The sequence below is a fragment of the Bos mutus genome, chromosome 27, assembly GCF_027580195.1.
Source record: "Bos mutus isolate GX-2022 chromosome 27, NWIPB_WYAK_1.1, whole genome shotgun sequence".
Taxonomy (NCBI): Eukaryota; Metazoa; Chordata; class Mammalia; order Artiodactyla; family Bovidae; genus Bos; species Bos mutus.
This window is the reverse complement of record NC_091643.1, coordinates 41,874,635-41,889,107: the sequence shown is the minus strand read 5'-3', so window position 1 is coordinate 41,889,107 and position 14,473 is coordinate 41,874,635. Positions and strand designations below refer to the sequence as shown.

At 38.5% G+C, this 14,473-nt stretch overlaps 1 protein-coding gene across 1 annotated transcript in view; it reads right to left on the bottom strand.

Moving 5' to 3' along the window:
• CSMD1 (CUB and Sushi multiple domains 1) overlaps nt 1-14,473 on the bottom strand; it is a 1,688,220-nt gene that overhangs the window by 234,664 nt on the left and 1,439,083 nt on the right. Inside the window, exons 29-32 of the mRNA XM_070364228.1 lie at nt 11,651-11,845; nt 7,862-7,978; nt 5,710-5,823; nt 5,300-5,395 (exon numbers count right to left, since the gene is read on the bottom strand). Of these exons, the coding sequence (XP_070220329.1) occupies nt 5,300-5,395; nt 5,710-5,823; nt 7,862-7,978; nt 11,651-11,845 (522 nt within the window). The remainder of the gene's footprint in view (nt 1-5,299; nt 5,396-5,709; nt 5,824-7,861; nt 7,979-11,650; nt 11,846-14,473) is intronic.

The following is a 14,473-nucleotide window of genomic DNA, read 5'->3' as shown; positions in this document are numbered from 1 at the left end:
AGGTATGCACTTGGGAGTTTGCATATTGGCTTCTGTCTCTGCATTGAGAGTCAGTTCGTGTTGATCATCTTCGAGATCCCCATCTTCCTGTCCTTGAGTACCTTCTGTGAAAGTGCAGCCCTCTGAGGGGGACGTTTTGCTTACAAATAGTCTTTCTGTCTTTATGGTCCTTTTCTTAATACTCTGGCATCTTGGGTTCGATTGAACCCGAGCAATAACTGACACCATTTGGGTAAATTGCTGGAACCACTTCTATGAGAATGAAAGTCAGAACACTGCTTTGAATAAACTAAGCTTCAATTCTGTGTTGAAATATTTTTGCTCAGAAGGCAAAAGTTAATAAAATTGCATATTGTCTAATAACTATGAGAAAATTAACAATATTACAGAATATTTTTCTATAACTGAAAACAACACAGAATATAATACTCTATTGTAAACATATTGCTCACAGCTTATATTTGTCATATTTTAGTGTCTGCATATTGTGTTACAGTTGAACAGTAGCATGAGAGGGAGAAACAAACAAATAAATACAATGATACTCTACAGTCAATTCTTGACAATTTTTTTTTATAAATATGGAGAAATCTCTAATCTTAATTGGTCTATTTGTCTTGAACTATTTGAGAAGCACCATTGCTTGTGGCCAAGTTTCCACACTTGTCGAAGGGCCTCCAACAGTGTTTTTCCAGGGTCTCACGAATGAGGAGAAACACACCATCAAGGGTCATCTGTAAACATGTCACTATTAACCTTTTCTTCACAAACTTCCGAGTTGTGTATGTTTAAGGAAAATAACACTAAATGAATAATACCTGCATTTGAATGAAATGACGGAGAACATATTTTAGAGGAAGAAGTTGGAAAAGTGAAGAGACCAGTTTTAAGAATCTGAGAAAATGGAGCAGAGAAACCTAGAATCTTGAAGCATCAGAAGTGCCTGTGGCATCTGTGGGGAAATTCCAGCCACGCTGATCAGCTGCTCCCTTTCAGCCCATCCGCTAGGCATGTCCTCACCTGGAGATTTCAGGCCATACCACAGAGAAATTTCATGCCAGTAGCAATTATTCTAGTAGTCATGTATGGATGTGAGGGTTGGACCATAAAGAAGGCTGAGTGCCAAAGAATTGATGCTTTCCAATTGTGATCCTGGAGAAGACTCTTGAGAGTCCCTTGGACAGCAGGGAGATCAAACCTGTCCATCCTAAAGGAAATCAACCCTGAATATTCATTGGAAGGACTGATGCTGAAGCTAAAGCTCCAATACTTTGCCTACTTGATGCCAAGAGCTGACTCATTGGAAAAGACCCTGATGCTGGGAAAGATTGAAGGCAGGAGGAGAAGGGGGCGACAGAGGATGAGATGGTTAGATGGCATCACTAACCCAATAGACATGAGTTTCAACAAAGGCCGTGAAAAAGTGAAGGATAGGGAAGCCTGGTGTGCTGCAGTCCATGGGGTCACAAAGAGTGTGACACGACTTGGCAACTGAACAACAATGACAACAACAAGCGATTATTCTCCATGTTTCAGTGAATGCTGTGAGGCAAACTGAGATCAGCCAGGGCCGAGTGGAAGGGGATGAGGTTTGCCTGGAACAGAGGGTGGTAAACACGTGACTGGCTTCTCAGGCCATGGACTGTGCTGTGCAGAAACTGGGTGCTATTCTCTGGGACTTTCATGATCTGAAAACGGGCAATATTCTGACCATGGGGAAAACAGGAACAGGGAGTGGAAAAGCTTTTTCTAAGTTTGGGAGGAAGAATCTAGACTAAGGTTTTCTTTGCTTGACATCCTTTCTAGGCGAGCAGATACATGTTTTAGTTGATTTTCCCCAGGCCTCATCTTTTCTAAGATGGCATAAATTGTAAGTTAGTATTCCGGTTCTAAGAAATTCACATGTTGTATCAAGAGCTTATAAAACGCATACTTCTTACAAAGAAGATTGAGCATAAAGTGTTGTGCATAATTCAGTGATGTATGTTTGAATTCACAGACTAGTACTGGCTTGTCAGGACAGATTTTTCAACTATGAGAACCGAGTGACTTTGAGAAATAGAATATGTTCATCTGTCATTCAATGAAAAAGGAAAGACTGCTTTACTTGGATAAATTATTCTTGCCTGCCTTCAGGTTTATTTTATTGCTATCATTGTTTTCTTTTTTTTTTCTCCTTCAACCCTAAAAGAGGTGCAGTAAGACAGCTGTCTGCTCATGTCTATAGCTTAGAGAATTTGTGGTGGTGAAAGATTCCAACACCCTCTTACCTGCCTCACTTTACGAATGTATCCTTCTACCTGCAAGGAGCACGGGAAGCAAAATAATAATAATAGTAATAAAAAATAAAACCCCACAATAGTCAAAACTATGATTTTTCCAGTAGGTATGTATAGATGTGAGAGCTGGACCATAAAGAAGGCTGAATACTTAAGAACAGATGCTTTGGAACTGTGGTGCTGGGGAAGACTCCTGAGAGTCCCTTGGACAGCAGGGAGTTCAAACCAGTCAATCCTAAAGGAAATCAACCCTGGATAGTCATTTGAAGGACTGATGCTGAAGCTGAAGCTGCAATACTTTGGCCACCTGATGCCAAGAGCCGACTCACTGGAAAAGACTCTAATGCTGGGAAAGACTGAAGGCAGGAGGAGAAGGGGACAAGAGAGGACGAGATGGTTGTATGGCTTCACCGACTCAATGAACATGAACTTGAGCAAACTCCAGAAGATGGTGAGGGATGGGGAACCTGGTGAGCTGCAGTCCATGGGCTCGCAAAGAGTTGGACACAACTTAGTAACTGAACAAGAACAACAAAAACATAAAGTTACAATACTCTGTAAAAAATACAAATAATAAAGAAGCCTCCATACTTCCGTTGCTTCGCAAGATCAGAAGGACAGCAGCATCCTCACCAGCAATGTCTCTATGTTATTAACCAGGGCCACACAGAGGGGCAGGGAGCGTGCCTGGGTTACGTACAGGTCTTCTGTGCCTGACACCTGCACCCATTCTTCATGCAACCCTGAACAGCTCTTTACAACACGGCTGTCTGTGAACAAGGGCTAGACAGCCTACAGCCACGGAAGTCAGGAAGTCCCTGCACAATTTTAAGCATTAATAACTTATGGAGGAATGAAGCTGTAAGTGGCACATGGAAGCAATATTCAGAAAGTTTTTACACAATGGAGTTGTAATAATTTCTAGGCTTCCACTTAACTACTATCTTTCAGAAGGCAATGTTCAATTTCACTTTCAAGAGGGATTGAAAACTTTCCCATGTGCTTCTGAGTGATTGATAAATTGCATTCAAGATCCTAATTCTTTAGCTCCAAAGGATTGGGCTTTGATAAAAAGACATCAACTTTTGCATAAACTCATTGCAATAACAAAGCAAGAAAAGGAGATACATTGGAATCTTAGAAGAAATACTGAACACGTTATAGTCATTATATATTCTTTAGCACAAGGAAAATGCATTGCTTCTATAAAGGATTTGTTTCTTTCTACTTTCCTGAATTTCATACATTTTAATGATCCCTGGGTCAGGAAGACCCCCTGCAGAAGGAAATTGCAACCCACTCCAGTATTCTTGGCTGGGAAATCCTATGGACAGAGGAGCCTGGTGTGCTACAGTACAAAGGCTATCAAAGAGTTGGACACAACTGAGCCACCGAACACATCCAATTGTAAATTAATGATAATATGTTGTTTTAAACCAAGAAATGTCATTTTAAAAACCATGACTTCTAAAGATAGCATTTGCAAACAGGGTAGATGTAGGATCATGTGCCTCAGGTATTTTATCTGATAATCTGATCAGTTTTCTAATCTTTATAAGAAATTAAAGGAAGTCCCTAATCAGGCAGACAATGCCAGGCACTTGAAGTTTTCCAGGACAAAAATACGTACTTAACCCAAGTAGCCCAGTTTCCTTAGATGTCATATCAACTTAGTTTGGTTTGTGAATTTGCTTCTGCAAAGTAATATAGCATGTATTTAAAGAAAATTAGGATTTGGTGAGAAGTGAGTTGCCTAAATTGGACCCTCTACTATAAAGGCCATAATTACTGGTTTAGTTATTTACATTTTAACAAAAGTTCAATTTGAACAATGCAGTTAATTTTAATGTAATAGCATTGTCACACAAGCAAGTGCTTCTTAAACTGGATTAGAGGTACTTCTCCTGACCTGTCAAACATGCTCACTCTTTCCGTGACTTTTAAATCATCCTATTCTGAATACTGAAGGGTTTTTATAGTGAAATATTTTGAGGCCATGCATTTCTCAGTGTGTGATGATCATAAATGATTTATGAATGACATGACACATTGTTACTCTCTATAACTTGATGAAAACCATGATGTTGTTGAGGATGTTTTCTGGATAAATCCTTATTAAAGGAAAGAAATTTTTGCCAGGAAGTTATTCTCCTCCTCTGCTGAAGAAAATGTTCAAGAGCGGCCTGCAATAGCTCCAGCCTTCAGGAACACTGGGACCTAGAAACGCTAAGTATTCCTCTCACTTTGAACAGGAAGTTAGTGTATCTCTGAAAATGACAACCTCTGTCTGATCTCAGCTGGACAGTTATCACAGTTCAGATCTAGAGACTTTCCCTGTGCCTCTGAAAGTGGACAAACTTTTCAGTCCATGGGGGTGTATTCTCAAATTCACATAATGGATATGCAAACCAAAGGTGAACTAGAAACAGGAAAGAAATCTTCACGGTCCAGAACCTTTGAGCAATTTCAAGAATTTTGAATAAGCTCCAAGTTCAAAAATAAATATAAAGATGTGACTGTGCCTAAAGTTAGAACTTAAGCAAAATAAAATAGGTACCTCCGGTGATAGAAACATGGATGGTATTTTGGGTTTAGTTTGATTTTATTACATTTCGTTTTCAATTAGTTTTACAGCAAGGTTTGGAATCACACAATGTGTTTTAAGTATATTTCATTAAGATGGTTACTAAAATCTATTATGAAATATTTTACTTAATTAGGTTAAATGTTATAATATTGAAATTATTTTGCAAATTGTGGAGGGCTATACTAAGGTAATCTCATAAATATTTGTTCCCTGATCCTGTCAAATAAATGAAGCACAACTGTATCTTTGTCTTAGAAATATCATATTTAATTTTCAAAAGAAAAAACTTTAATATTTTTATCAAATAATGTTATTATAATTATACAGATACCCTCAAACTCTCAATTACTAAATAAAGTACAAGTCATGTTTTTGGTGCTGAAACCAGTGGTACGTGTGGTGTGGGAGGAGGGCAAAGAGGGCAGAGACGCACCTTGATACACGAAGTGAAAACCCCGCGCTGGAGCCCCGCTCTTTGCGCTGAATCGCAGCAGAATCTGGTTGGATGTGGCCAAAGGCAATGTCTCACCTGGAGGGAAAATCAGAGATCATCTATAGGACAGAAAATAACAGGGTGTTTATTTTCTGATATTTTTATTTTCTTCTGAGATAGGTATTAAATTTTCTGTGTTCTCGGGAAAAATAATGATAAAGTCAAGTGGTTTTATATGTGGGATAACAATGCATTTGAAATTTTACATTGAAAATAAGATTTTACTAAGCAAGCAAGCAAATTCAAAGATGATTAAATTTTTCCTCCACAAAATAAAATAAAAATAGACAAGCTTAATATTAATTCTCCTGGCTGTGTGACTAGAATGAAAGAGCTCACTGAAGGTTTACCTGAGTGAGACCCCGAGAGTGAGCTGAGCAGTCTGGCCTGTGGGTGCGTCCCATCAAACAGCTCTGCCAGGTCATTCAGCGCCGTCTGGAAATAGGCGAACTGCCCAAACACCACTGAAAATGAAGGGGTGGGTTGGCACAAAATGTTTTTTTTAAAATAAAGAAATGAATGAGGTCCCATCACTTCATGGAAAATAGATGGGAAAAAGTGGAAGCAATGACAGACTTTATTTTCTTGGGCTCCAAAATCACTGCAGGCAGTGACTGCAGCCATGAAATTAAAAGACGTTTGCTCCTTGGAAGGAGAGCTACGACAAACCTAGACAGCATATTAAAAAGCAGAAATGTTGCTTTGCTGACAAAGGTCCATATAGTGAAAGCTGTGTTTTTTCCAGTAGTCATGTACAGATGTGAGAGCTGGACCATAAAGAAGGCTGAGAGCTAAAGAATTAATGTCTTCAAACTGCAGTACAGAAGAAGTCTCTTGAGAGTCCCTTGGACAGCAGAGATATCAACCAGTCAGTCCTAAAGGAAATCAACCCTGAATATTCATTGGAAGGACTGATGCTAAAGCTGAAGCTCCAGTACTTTGGCTACCTGATGCCAAGGGCCAACTCATTCGAAAAGACCCTGATGCTGGAAAAGATTGAGGGCAGGAGGAGAAGGGGACAACAAAGGATGAGATGGTTGGATGGCATCATTGATTTAATGGACATGAATCTGAGCAAACCCTGGGGGACAGTGAAGGGCTGGGGAACCTGGTGTGCTGCAGTCCAAGGGGTCACAAAGAATTGGGCACGACTCAGGGACTCAACAACAACAACAACAAACACAGGATTTTAGAGGCATTGGTCATCCTCAAGAGTGGAAATCCAGTAAGTTTCACTGTTCATTTTTTATAACAAAATAAATATTTTGAAGCCAGTTTTTCAGTTTTTAAATTAAATTGGTATTCTCCATTTTCCACTTACTGACAGAGTCAGTGGACCTTCTTGGGAGTCTGGTCCCTCCGCCCTGGTTTCTGTGATCACATCCATCACCTTCTAAGTGTCAGACACCTGATTTTCTTAACACAGCAAGATGACACAAGGGAAGCCTTGCCTGGAAACTCAGTCACCCTTGAGAACTGCCTGAAAGAAGGAGCTTAAGATTCTGAGTATGCTTCCTTGCACTGTTCATGAGGTGATCTAAACTACCAGAGGCTGAAGTAAGTCCTTGGAGGAGGTTTTTATTAGATTTTTAGAAGCCTGTGATTAATATAAAAGAAGTTCATAGAAATAATCTGTCTCCCATATGCAAGTTTCTTGAGCAGCAATTAACTTTCTCATCACATAATTGTGTTTTTAAAATGTTTGCCCTCAAACAGAATGGAACCTTAGAATTTTTGTCAGTTTTATTTCTATGAGTGGTTGGCTGCTATTTTGGGTGTAAAGAAAAAAAATAATAGAGTATGTTAGGTTTTTACTTTTACTGTTGGGAGAAAGGAACTATTCCATAAAATTATAAAAGCTATTCTCTTCTGACTCCAGGAAAGAATCCAACACAGAGGTATCTTCCCGGTCTAGAGTGAGAGAGGAGACGTTGAGGGAGCCTCCAGGAGCCTGTCAGCATAGGGCCATCTAGACACGAAGCCGTCCCAGAAAAGTGGCTCAGGCTGGAAGCCAAGTTCAGGAAGGAAACTCGGGATGTCAGATTTGGAGGGATCAGACAGGGCACTGCCTGCTTTTACATCTGCAGTCACTCAAAGGTGGGTTCACTGACCCAGTGATTTCCAGAATAATCAATAACCAAATATACATGCCAGAATCTCACACACTGATCAGGTTCCCCTGGCCCACATGTGAGGAAATGATCTTCCTCACACACAAACAACCAAAAGAGAAAATGCTTCCTAACAAAAACAAGAACAAAGCCAAAATTATTCTGCTTATTCTGGATTGGAATCCGAGAAGGAAGCTTAAGCATTTTACATCACACTGATAAAGACCTGCAGTAGATCTTGTATGAGACACCTTTGGAAAACCTGTCACACATCATCTTCTTTTATATTATTTCATTAAATCAAGGGCTGATGTTTTTGTTCATAAAATGATGGAAATATTATCACAGAAAGAGATATGACAGTGAATTGAAAATAAGAAGAAAACCTTACCAAATTCCTTTGGTACCGTTATTGAATAGAGGCAGATCTGACCGGCGGTATAGTTGTGAGGGTAATTGGGTGACAAGACCACCCCCTCTGATCCCGTGTACTGGCCTCCGCAGGGGGCTGAAAGAGATCAACCGAGAATTATGTGCTGTGTGTAACCACACGGCAGGTGACAGGGACCTAAAAATGAGAGCATTGTGCAGTCAACATGAATATTCAAAGACCTAACAAAGTATCATGGTCAAAAATTGATTTTAATCTCCATCAAAAGTGAAATAAGAAGAAAAGCAAAGATTGAACAAGTGAGAATAAAAGTAACTCAAGAGGAGGACCTAATATTATTTTTAAGAACGTTCTCAGACACGCTAAAATAATAATGAAAACAGTTCTCATGAGAGTAGGAACAGATCGAATAAAGACAAATTCTTAATTTACTTCGAAAGTCTCACTAGAATTTTCCAGTTGATCTCAAACACCATATTAACTTAAGTGATACAAAGATTATTTCCATTTTCTAATTGTCTAATTACTATGAGACTAAAAGAAAAATAATCATTTTTTAGTCTTTCTATCTTTTCATCATAGATTCAGCTCAAGAGTGACAGGTATAGTTACTAGTGTATCTGGGGTTTCTTCTTGTAAGTCCCACTGAAAGCTGAAGGAACACAAAAGTAGAAAGTTAAGGCAGGTACACTGATGTGGTGCTACATGCACAACTCAATGAGAGACATTCTGTGTGTTTATTTTCCCTCTGATCATCTTTACTCTCAGCATTGCACTTGCTGAGAAAATAGAAAAAAATTGTAGCCTGGGTATTCAAAATACTATCGCTAAGCATCTTAAAGTAGACATCCAACTAAATTCCAGTTTTGAAAGACCCAGTTTTTGGATTAAATTGCAAGTCCTTCAATTTCTCCTGTTTTTACTTAAAAAGAGGTCCATGTCTACTCATCGGTTTAGAATACTATATATCCACTGAGGTGATACTGATTGTACCCTCTGTGGCCTGACTGCTGCTACTGCTGCTAAGTCACTTCAGTCGTGTCCGACTCTGTGCGACCCCATAGACGGCAGTCCACCAGGCTCCCCCGTCCCTGGGATTCTCCAGGCAAGAACACTGGAGTGGGTTGCCATTTCCTTCTCCAATGCAGGAAAGTGAAAAGTGAAAGTCAAGTCACTCAGTCGTGTCTGACTTTTAGCGACCGCGTGGACTGCAGCCTACCAGGCTCCTCCGTCCATGGGATTTTCCAGGCAAGAGTACTGGAGTGGGGTGCCACTGTGGACTTCATGCCTCCTTATCCTGGGTACACCTTCTGTGATCTGGATTCATAATTATTTTCAGTCTGTGGGAAAGTTTGTATTTCTATAGCTTATTTCTTCTCAGTGTGACAGCTTTCAAGCATTAAAAAGGATAGAAATCAGAGATAACGTGCTTAATCTTTTGATTAGCACACTGTTAAGTCCTAATGGATGGCCAGGATGAATAAAGCTCCTCAGAAGTTGATGCTGGTGTTAAAGCGCGTCACTGATGACCACAGATATCCCAGGGCCTGCTCTATGCGCCTGGAAAGAGAAGTCAAGCTCTGGAAAGTCAACGAGGACAGCTTAGACACCTGACAGCTTCACACTAGTAGAGATTTCACTTAACTGAACTAAGAGCAGCCTTCATGCTAATGTCTTAACTCAGAGCAATTTTATCACTCAAACAATTGCCATGACTTCTTTTTTGAACAACCTTAAATAGAAAAAAAAGTGTTTTTAGTTTAGATGGAGGAAATTCTCTATGATAAACTTCAAAGCCCAAGGTTTTCAGTGAAATGCTCGAAGACTCCTACCAGTTGAAATGGATCACTTAATTTTTAAAAAATCAACCATACAAATTCTACCACATTATTTCCAAAATACATATATATATGTATATACATTTATATTTATAAATACACATAAATTTTCTTAAACACTCAAAGTTCAGATTTTTAAAGATAAGTACAAATGAAGGACAGAAATGTATTCTATTTTAGACATATAAAATTCAAGCAGATCTTTTTACAAATATCCATTTTCTGTAAGAAAAAGTTAAACTATTTTGAATTTTAAGCAACAAGCATAAATGATAAGTGGAAATAAATCTTTACTGGGCTAATATTTGGATGACCAAATGATCACACAGAAATCTTATCAATCAGGAATCATATCTTCTGATATATTTGTTCAAGTGCAACTGTTGTGCTTAGTTGCTCAGTCATATCTGACTTTCTGAGACCCGGTGGACTGCAGCCCACCAGTCTGAAATATATATATTATATAAATATATATTTGTTATATTTATAACATATATTTACATTTATATAAAATATTTATATATTTATTTAAATATATATATATTTCAGAAATAACATGGTTGAATTTGTATGGCTGATTTCTTAAAAAATTAAGTGATACATCTAAACTGATAGAAGGAGTCTTCCAGTATTTCTCCAAAGATTTATTTGTTCACAAATAGGATAAAAGAATATTACTTTATGATAATAGGAAACAATGAAAACTAAAAAGGATGAAATGAAAGAAAACAGACGTGGCATTTTAGGTCCTCTGCTACCTTGATAAATTGCACTGTGCTTAAACATTCTTCCCCAGATTTGAAGATAAGCACCAAAACTGCATGATACACTCGAAGCAACCAAACATTGGTATAATTGAGAAAAATATACAGAGAGTTCTTGTTTAATTAGTAATAATTATTCTGCCCATGTTATTGTGTTAATCTGAGAAATAGGAATCACTTTTCTTATGCTAGAAATTCTTTTATATTATTATGATAATAATAGGAAAATAAATATGCTCTTGCCCTTTGGTAATTAATATATTAAACAGACCATTTCCTAAATGAATAAGGACATGCAACAGCATTCACTGCAGATGGTAACAAGAAGCTAACTCATCCATTTGGTTAATTGGAATATATGTAAACCCAAACCAACATAAACAGAAGCCATTTTGACCCATGCAGGGGACTCGAGGGTGTTTCCATTTCTGTTCTAACTCAGTAGGAAACCTCAATGAAAAAGAACTGTAGGCGACAGAAAGAAAAATTATGTCATGCCTTTAAAACAAACTAGTCCAAAATATGTCCTTTAATATACAAACTATGAAGATGTTTAAAATATAGCAACATTCACTTAGCTTAATTGGTGATCTGAGTAATTCACAGATATTAATTCAGCACAAATGCGCTGTTCTTCATGAGCTATCCAAAATAAAATATGGGAGAGGTCATTTCTGCTTAATGATTTGGAATTCTTGTTTTATTTAAATTTAAATAAATAAAGAAAATCATTCTTTGATGTTTTATGCACATAGATATGATGACTAGTTACCAGAAACTGTGCTTGATGGGTCTTCAGATATGGAAAAAAACTTTTAATTTAAATTAGATTATTTATCTATTGCCTAAACGTGACCTCTTTTTGTTTTTTCATTGAGTCTGTGGCTAGAGAATTTATTATCATCCCTCATAAGTTCAAAGTATGTTTGAATTTAATACAGTGCACAGTTTTCACAGTTGGAAATGCCCAACTATCTAAGTGAAAGAAAAATACTCTCCTCCCAGAACCCTGATAAATTAAATTAAACGGTCAAGGAAGTCCAAATCCTTATCCCACGTTGCTCTGTGGGGTCACCCCACTGATAGGGGTAGAGGACTGATGTGCAGACCCTCTTCCAAATGAGGGTCCGAGTTCCAGAGGGAAGTTATCCCTGAAGGCAGCTTTGGCCCCACATGTCGGTACATACCATTGCAGGAGGGCAAGACCCGGTTCCACGCGGGCTTTCCGTCCCCTCCAATCACACACGTGATGGAAGACGGGTCAGCGATCTTGTAGCCAGAGTCACACTGGTATGTGACAGTTGAGCCGAGCTTGAAGTCGGTCCCGATCCTTGTCCCATTCATTATGTTTCCAGGGTCAAAACAGGCTTCCCGTGGTTTCTCTGTGGGAGAAATGAATGCAAACTCCATGAGAGCAGGGATTTTATTTCTTTAAGTGTCCAGCAAAGGAAAAATGCTAAAAAAAAAATTGATTGACTCATGACCAAGTTGTTAATGTTCAAGTCAATGATTATCATAGAAAAACAGAAAAAAAACTCCTTTGATAAAATTACATTTCTCATTTTTCAAATGACAACAAACTGCAGAATTCCTGTTGCGGTTGATTTCCTGACTTTTATACTTTATTCATAGTAAAATGAAATCACACCACATTTTAGGAAGAGATGGGAGAATTGGCTTCTCAAAAGGAGTCTGGCTTAATTCATGTGAGTTAAGGGTGATTTTTTTTATGCTGGGAAGATGATCAAGGAAGGAAGTTCTGATCTTGTACTACCCTCACTGAATCAAGGATGCCAAATTTAGCTGGAAAACATGTTTCCTGATCCATAAGGGCCAGGCCCTGTGCCTTGAATGTAATAATTACCCAAGACAGTTCCATTCTAATTGCAGTACCTGCTGCAAGGAAGTGGGGGTGGATCATGTATCAGGCATTGAGCTGGATATCTTGCATGTTTCATTCAAATGTTCACCCATTTCTGTGACATGAGGATGATCTGGGCACTGTTTTACATTTTGAGAATATGAAGCTCAAGATAGGCTAAATAACTTTCACAAAAAATTCCCTGCAAAGTCCTGTCCAGTTATAGGACCACTAAAGGACACATTTGCTAAAAACCTTGTTGTTTAGTCACTCAGTCATATCTGACTCTTTGTGACCCCATGGACTGCAGCATTTCAGGTTTCCTTATCCTTCACCATTTCCCAGAGTTTGCTCAAATTCCTGTCCATTGAGTCGGTGACGCCATTCAACCATCTCATCCTTTGCCATCCCCTTTTCCTCTTGCCTTCAATCTTTCCCAGCATCAGGGTTTTTTCCAATGAGTTGGCTCTTTGCATCAGGTGGCCAAAGTTTTGGAGCTTCAGCTTCAGCATCAGTCCTTTCAGCGAATATTCAGGGTTGATTTCCTTTAGAATTGACTGGTTTGATCTTCTTGCTGCCCTGGGGACTCTCAAGAGTCTTCTCCAGCACCATGATTCCAAAACATCAATCATTCAGCACTCAGCCTGCTTTATGGTCCAACTCTCACATCCATACATGACTATTGGAAAAACCATAGCTTTGACTAGATGAACCTGTGTCGGCAAAATGATGTCTCTGCTTTTTAATACACTTTCTAGGTAGGTGTGTCATAGCTTTTCTTCTAAGGCTAAAAACCTATCTTCTTCCAAATGTAAGTACAAAGCTGTCTTCTTTCTCTCACACAGTCTTGTAGCTGTGTCTTGTAGCTTGTGTCTTGGTAGCTTTAATATTGTAAATGTTCTATTTTTGCAGACCTTCCAAATATCTCTAAATCATGTATCTATATCTCCTTCTGTTGCATATAATTCCACCATTTGAATTGCTTTCTGTTTGTGCTTTTAAACTTTGTTCACTCCATCAGCAAAGCCCCTTGTAACATCAGAAACCTCTGGAATGGAATTTTACAGCTTTTCGGGTGATCAATATAGATGTTACACTGAAATGTTTTTCTTTTTTGGGTTACAGTTAAGAAAATGCTGTTTGTTATGAATATGTGTGAGTGTGTGTGTGGAATGGGGTTAACATTAATAATACAAATATAGGCTCAAGGATAACTTGAGTGCATCAAATAAATATGTTTCAGCTCTTTTCATTTTTTTGACAACCTATCCCCCAGGGCTAAGCACACACATAAAGGATTTCTGGAGAGTATAAATGCAAGGCTTTCATTTTACCTTTATGGGGAGTTGTGATCAATATGGATTATGTTCCCTTTTAAACATTTTCCCTCACTGAGTATCTGCCTACTGTGTATGAGTGTTTAGTCACATCTGACTCCTTGCAACCTCATGGACTGTAGCCCACCAGGCTCCTCTGTCCATGGAATTCTCCAGGCAAGAACGATGGAGTAGGTTGCCATTTCCTTCTCCAGGGAATCTTCCTGACTCAGGGATCAAAGAGACTCCCCTCTCTTGCATCTCCTGCATTGGCAGGAGGGTTCTTGATCACTGTGCCACCTGGCAAACTCACTGGAGTGAGTAAATCCACACAGTGGTGCTAGAGGATGCTCCTGGGAGATTGTGGCAGGGGAGCTAGCAAAGAGTGAAGACGAAATGAGCTCTGAAAACCACATCTTGAATCATCTGAGGAATGGTTTACATCAGCAGAAGAGGGAAAAGGCACAAACTTTGTGAAGTTCTGCAGGACAGAGAAGAGGCCTGTTAGGCTGCATTTATTCAATACTTCTCAGTATAGTTTTAATTGTCTCTGTATCAACATCAGCCAAACAGAGATCTCTTTGGCAATGTTGTCCCAATCTATTATAATCAACTATTAGAATATATTATTTACATACTTTTGTTAAAAGCACAACATAAATATATAAATATTATATTATCATGAGTATCACATGTGCTATATAATCATATATATCATAGATAATATAACAATTATCACATATCATACCTCATTATCATGTGTACTATATTATCACACATATTAAACATTACAATATGCATCATATGCCATATATACTATATTAGCATACATA